This window comes from Vigna unguiculata, chromosome 5 (assembly GCF_004118075.2).
Source record: "Vigna unguiculata cultivar IT97K-499-35 chromosome 5, ASM411807v1, whole genome shotgun sequence".
NCBI classification, from domain to species: Eukaryota; Viridiplantae; Streptophyta; class Magnoliopsida; order Fabales; family Fabaceae; genus Vigna; species Vigna unguiculata.
The window spans coordinates 45,782,308-45,789,465 of NC_040283.1; the positions used below are offsets into that span (position 1 = coordinate 45,782,308).

A 7,158-nucleotide genomic window follows, 5' to 3' on the forward strand; every position below is an offset into this window, starting at 1 on the left:
CTACCAATACATTAAGAGAGAAAAGTGATATATCAATCGATATTAGTCATAATTAATGCCTCTTTATTTTCATAGTCCTCTATTTTTAAAATTAATTTATCTTCTCAATTTTTAATAAATATTAGTTTATTTTATCCTCAAACTGTTTATCCTTTCTATTCAAATACTGCGTCTGTTAAAACCAATAAATTTTAATAAGAATGTTTAAGGATATTTTAAAATTAATATAAGGTTTAATTAGTCAGATGATACCCACTTTTATCTAAATGTGTCAGTTTAGTATCTATTTTTAAAAATGTGTCAATTGTTCAAACTTTTGTAAAAATGTCTCAATTAGATCTTTTTCAGCAAGAAGTTATTAATACCGTTAACGGTATTGATATTTAAAAGGATTTTCAAAATTAAGTATTGATAATTATATTAAGATTTAGTGGTAAAATTCATGATTTAAGTTAACGGTTTTAGTAATTTTTATCTGAAAAAGACTTGATTAAGACACTTTTTCAAAAGTTAAGACTAAATTGACACATTTTAAAAGTGAATACCAAACTGAAACATTTAAACAAAAATAGATAGATATCATTTGCCTAATTAAACCTTAATAAAATGTATAAAATAGGAGTAAATCTCATCCGAAACCAACGATATTGAACATCGTGTCATCCAAGCACATGGGATGAGATAGATTATGTTTATATTATCACCATACATTGTTTAAACGTGTAACCTTACCTAAAATTTAAATTATTATTAAAAAAACATATTGTATAAAAACTAAAACTGTATAAGTACAAATTTTAATTTTTAAATCAACTTTACTTTTATAATTTTTTGGCTCAATAATAATGGAACTGGTTTGCAAAATAATATAGAAAAATTGAATTGAGTTGAGTTCATATAATTCAGTCCCAATAAATCTTTGCTTTTATCAAGTAATAGAAGTTTAATTATAATTTTGTAAGCTTTTGAATTTAGAATTATCATAACAGGCTAAATGAGTATGAACCAATACTTTTATGTTTTAATCCAAATTAGTAAGAATTTACATTGACTAAACTTAAGCAAATTCCTTCACAAACGATATTTGTATTTTCCAAATTTATTAATTGCAACTCACTTTAAAAGATAAACATAATTAAATGGATATGTTTTCTTGTAATAAATAACAAAGGCAGTAAAAGTTTATCAAAAGCTACATTTCATTAATACAAAGTTTAACACTCACACTTTATTGAAATTAAAAGGTACATTTCATTAATAAAAAATTTAACAACTCACACTTTTTTGAAATGAATGTACTAAACAAACAACACGACATTAGAGTCTTTTCAAAGTGTTGATCAAATGTGTGCTACAAATGTTTACCCTTTGCGATTTGGTGGTTTTTGAAGAAAATTCTTAAACCATTGTGCTGAGAGTTTGGCATAGCGCTTCAGACCATCGTTTCTGTCCACATAGTTTAGTCCAAATCCTTCTAAATAACCACTCTTCCATTCAAAATTGTCAAAGAGTGACCATGCAAAATATCCTTTTACGTTCACGCCATCCCTTATAAAAACCCAACAAAACAAATTCAAAATTACACTTAAAACCAACAATTAAAATATGTAAAAAATAAATAAATCATTACCCAATTGCCGAAAGTAGGTAATAGAGATGACGATAATGATAATCAATTCTATAAATATCAAGAAGAGCTTCTTCAAGTGTCTGTGTCTCATCATTCACATCATTAGCCCTACCTATAAATCAAAAACAATATACATATCACCATGTTAATGTAAAATTCTTTACACTATATATATATTTCAAAGACAATAAAAATTATTTTTTATATAATTAATTACCATTTTCAGTTATATAAATCAAAGGATTCTTGTACGTTTCTTTGGTATACTGCAACAAGTCTTTAATTCCTTTGGGACATACATATAACCAACTAGAACCAGTCTGCAGGTATATAAATATGAAGTTATATAAAATAAAATAAAATAATAATAATAATAATAATAGTATGAACTTAAAATTTGACATGATGACATACATACCTGTGTGCCTATTGGAACACCATTACGTTCAGCTGACCAATGAAAACAAAAGCAAAATGTTATATTAAAATATTCAACATATATATATAACTTAAATAATGAATAGATAGAGGTTTTCTTTTCTCACATGAATATTTGACATTGGCATCTGTAAGATAACTAAGTTGAGGTTTGGACGTAGGTGAAGGTTCCACTTTGGGTTGATTAGCAGCATACTTAGTGGTGTAATAGTTTAATCCAATGAAATCATATGAGCCTGCAACAAGTTTTGCTTCTTCTGCACTGAACTCTGGCAATCGTTTACCAACTAAGTTACGCATGTTATCTGGGTATCTTCCCGATGCCAATGGTTCCATGTACCTATAATCATTATTACATTCTCTTCAATATATATATATATATATATATATATATATATAATCATTTCTTTAGAGAGTGATGATATTCTGATGCAGAGTTAAGCACTTACCATCCAAACATGAAGTCAAGTGCTCGTTTCGCAGCGTCTACATCTTCTGCGGCATCTGAATATGGCTCGAACCAATGAGTGATTAATGTTATGCCTATCACTCCCTTTTGACTTTCCTGGATAAAGTGTTCCAAACATTAATTTAGTGAAAGAGAAATACCAGAGTACTTGAACACTCGTAGCAATACAAAAACCTAGTCAAATATGAAGATTTGAAGTTCTCATAAAGACTGAAAGAACCTGGAACTGATTCTTGTACACATCTACAGCAGCTGCATGAGAAAGTAGGAGATTATGTGTAACTATATATGGTTCTGTTCCTGAATCACCACCAAGACAAGTTGGATCAGAACATCGACCTGGTGCAAATACCCCCGCTGCATAACCACCATTACTGTAAGACCGAGGCTCATTTAGAGTAATCCAATGTTTCACTCTGTCTCCAAAGTATTTGAAACAAACTTTTGCGAAATCTTGAAAATCATCTCTGAAATCAAGAACACGACAAAATCGGTTTTTGAATACCTAAGTTAACATTATTAAATATATAACTCTTGTTGAATAAAAGCTAAATTTTGAAAAGCTTACACAATCTGATGAGATAAGAAACCTCCATACTCTTCTTGTAAAGCTTGGGGAGTATCCCAGTGAAAGATTGTGACATACGGTTCTAGACCTGCGACGTTAATTATGTAAAACATGATTCTTGTCATTTACTTAAAAAGTATTTTAAAATGTAAATTTTAATGAAGAAAAAGCAGGAGAGGAAAACGTGGATATTCACCGTTTGCTATTAGATTATCGATGAGGTCATTGTAATAATCGATTCCTTCTTTGTTTACACCCTCCTCGTTTTCGCCCACTTTTCCATCTATATATCAATAATTAAGAAAAAAAAAAGATTGAAATCATTAACAATGAAAGATCCAACAACAATAATAACAACCAGAATAATAGTTCATCAACTTGGATCTCACTTGGTATTATTCTAGACCACGAGATGGAGAATCTGTATGCATCCAGATTCATATCCTTCATTATCTGAACATCTTCCTGTTATATAAATACAAAACAACATAAAAATTTAATGAATCGTTTTGAAGGACAAGATAACTGACTACTCTACGTTATGATCATTAAGAATTTAGACTTTACCAAGTAACGATGATATTCGTCAACTGCTACATCTCCATTGCTTCTGTCCTCTATCTTCTCTGCAAGTTATTACAAATTTATATTAAGACTATCATCTACTGTTTTTCTTAAGTTTTAAATATATAATATAACATCTAAAAATCTTAGAAACATTTCTTTTAAATCATAAGAAATAATTTATCATTGTTTATTCAAATAGAATTTTGTTATTTCATTTAATTTCTCTCACTCGATATCTAATTATACTTTTTAATTTTCCTCGTTTTTTCGCGTTTTTGAAATAGATATATTGACAACAAACAATTAAAATAGAAACAAAAATAAAATCAAAGAAAGTATGTTCCCTTCTCCTTGATATAAGAGAAAAAAAACCTGGATATCTATGGGTGAAGTTATCCCATAAACTTGGTCCTCTTCCACCTTCAAAGGCCGCTCCTTCGTACTGTAGGTACATATTACGAACAATACAAAACCACGTGAGTTTAGGTTGAAATCTCAAAGGTTAAATTCCTCATAAGAAAAAGCAAAGTGATGTGATGTTTAATTTATATATTTAGAAACATTTACGTATCATAAATTTGAGTTACATAAAATAAACATTTGCTATGTGTGAGAAATAGAATAAACTGCAACAAAAGCATTTGTATGTTTGATTGAGTGCATATACCTGATAAGCCGCTGATGCTGTCCCGAAAACGAAGCCCTCGGGAAAACTGGTTCGATTGAGAGAAAGAGCTTCCACAACCGATGCAGGATATTCCTCATAACTTATTGCAGGTAATGTAGTAACTGCTACAGTACCCAACACAATAAACTCGTTACAACCCATGTTCAGTCCTTGTGGGACTAGTGATACAGTGCAAAAAAGGGTTTAAAACATTATATTTGTGTTTATATAATAAACATTTTAAAAACGTGGAAATCGTTTAATTCATGTTTGATATATGATCTGCGTTCAAACGGAAAGTACTTCAACAGCTTCCTTTTTTTGTCACATACTAAGAATTAGAAGCTACAAAGGACAAACCAAATAGACAGTAAGATTAAGTTTGAGTTTCGATATCCGAGATATGAATTTAAAAGTGACACGTGAAAAGGAACATGCAAATAGTTGATTGGTTAAAGAAGTGAAATACGAGGTTTCTGGAGAGTGAGTTGTGCATCAGCAGCACGAGCAGGTGAGGCCCTAGTGCCGGCAGCAGCAGCACCACCGATGAGTGCAGTGCCGAGGGCCAACCTCCGAGAGAGAAGGCTAAGGTTGGTGGCATCACTGTCTTCGACATCCTCGTTCTGTGCCTTGCAAACAATGCGGTTTGGTTTTGTGGTCCTAAGTTCCCATTTTGGCGAAACTTTAACAGGAGTGGTTAGGGCACGGAGCTGCAAGAAACCTTGTGTATAAGCCATTCTCCTGAAAGAATACAAATTGCTCACATTCTTTGGCCTCTCAATGAGCCACTATATATAGAGTCTAATCACATGTACAAGAATCCATTACAGCTATTAAAACTAGTGTTCCAGTGTTTAGGTTTGCACAGTTCACGTGTTCTCAAAGTTGAAGTTTTTGCACCGTCCATGTGGGTATTTCTCAAAAATATTTCAAAAATGGATAAATATGTGTATCTACCTCCATATTTTTTACCCAATGACTAGTAAGGGAATTGAAGGTCGGTTTATAACCAAATACAAGTCTCAGAAGTTTACAAGATCTGTGTGCCATGAAAGGAAGTGGAATATAGGTGGTAGTATGAAATACTATAATCATTATAAAGAGCTATAAAACTAGATTGTACCTCACATAACATATGCCAACCAAAATATAGACAATTTTCTTTATAAGTATATGCAAAGGACTAAAGTTGTATCCCCTCTTTTACGCAATATAGATTTTTATTTAAAAAAAATCATTTCACTATTTCCATAACAAGGATGATTCAACGGTAAAACAGATAAAATACTTGTTTTATGCCTAAAAAAACCTAAAAAAGTTTTAGTATCAATATTTTTTTATTAAATTAATTATAAAATTATGTTTAAGGAAAAAAAATCAATTTTTTTAATATTAATATACTCCTCTTAAATTGATTATAAATTTATGTATAGAAATAAAATTTAATTAAATTATTATTACTGTGTGTTAATTTTTATATGTATTAAACATAATAATTAATGAGTTATTTTTTTTAGTAAATTATAAAGATAATATTCAGTTATCTTTATTTTATTATAGTAAATTTTGATTCTATTTTCTTCTTTTATATCTTTATGATTTATTTTGTCTATCTTTGTTTTTTTATTTCTTCTATCCTAGAGTTTTTTTAGTGTTTTGGAAAATTACATTCTTTGAAATTCGTTTGTGTATTAATCTTTTTATCCTGATCTCTGGTTAGTATATATTTTTTTTCTTTCTGATTAGTTATATCCACATTCCTTGTTTCATTCGTTGAAAAGTACAAAAAGTGGATTTGAAAATGAAAATTTATTGATTTATGCCAAGTAAAATGCTTTGCAATGAATATAGATCCTATGTTTCGTGAAAAGTAACAATAAACAATTGCATGAAAATGTTGAGAATGAAATTGTAAAATCTCTTAAAATATCATTTAGAATTAACTAATTTTTGTATATCGTAGATAAAATAATTACCACACTTCAAAATAGATTTGAATAATTTAAAATATATGAAGATATTTTGTTTTTTTTTTAATTTAGTATTACAAAATTAAAATCATTACATTGTACACTTTTAAAAGAAAAATGTTTTAACCTTGAATGATCTTTAAAACATGATAATTTGTTGGATATTGATGAATTTAATTTATTTTCATAATTAGATAACTTAAGAAAAATTTTAAATTTGAAAAGTGATAAACAAATTGACATTCTTACTGATATAAAAAAATGAGATTCTTTTCTAAATGTATTATAAAAAAATATTAACATAATTGTCCATGAAATTTTTAACAATAAATTTATAACTATTTTTCTAATTTGTTCATATATATATATATATATTTAATTTCATGAACTATGTTAAAGTTTTTATTTTATTAAATTTCATGGACAGTTATGTTAAAGTCTACACAGATCTAAATGTTTGGGTTTTTGCACCGTTCACGTGGGTATTTTTTCTAAAATATTACGAATACGGATAAATAAGTCCTTTAGGTGCACGATTTCATTATGAGCATAAGTTGTTAATATTTTTTTTAATTAAGAAGTCGTCATAAGGGACATAATCATAGAGCAGAAATAGTTTTAATCAAGACAGTTTTGTTTTTAATTTTTTTAAATGGAAGTCTTCACATATGACAACTTTAAGTGAAGTCACCATGTGACTATTTCGTTTTTTTTTAATGGGAGTGTAATTTTTTTTTGTTTATATAATTTATTATTTTTTTAATCAGACAATTAAATTTTAGAATTATAAGGTTGTCCATTTTATATTTTTAAAATGATATTTAGCTGTTTATATTTGAAGAAGTCCTT

The 7,158-nt window shown here is 28.5% G+C and overlaps 1 protein-coding gene across 1 annotated transcript; it reads right to left on the reverse strand.

Annotated features, from left to right (window-relative positions):
• Positions 1–1,246: 1,246 nt before the first annotated feature.
• Positions 1,247–5,081, reverse strand: LOC114185963 (cyanogenic beta-glucosidase-like). Its single transcript, XM_028073954.1, has 14 exons — positions 4,809–5,081; positions 4,340–4,464; positions 4,045–4,114; positions 3,673–3,731; positions 3,495–3,570; positions 3,302–3,388; positions 3,106–3,193; positions 2,758–3,004; positions 2,518–2,633; positions 2,176–2,408; positions 2,049–2,080; positions 1,848–1,950; positions 1,631–1,742; positions 1,247–1,548 (listed from the first exon to the last, which is right to left on the reverse strand). Exons 1-14 carry the CDS (start codon positions 5,074–5,076, stop codon positions 1,362–1,364), a joined length of 1,803 nt encoding a protein of 600 aa, XP_027929755.1. The 5' UTR covers positions 5,077–5,081; the 3' UTR covers positions 1,247–1,361.
• Positions 5,082–7,158: the final 2,077 nt, after the last annotated feature.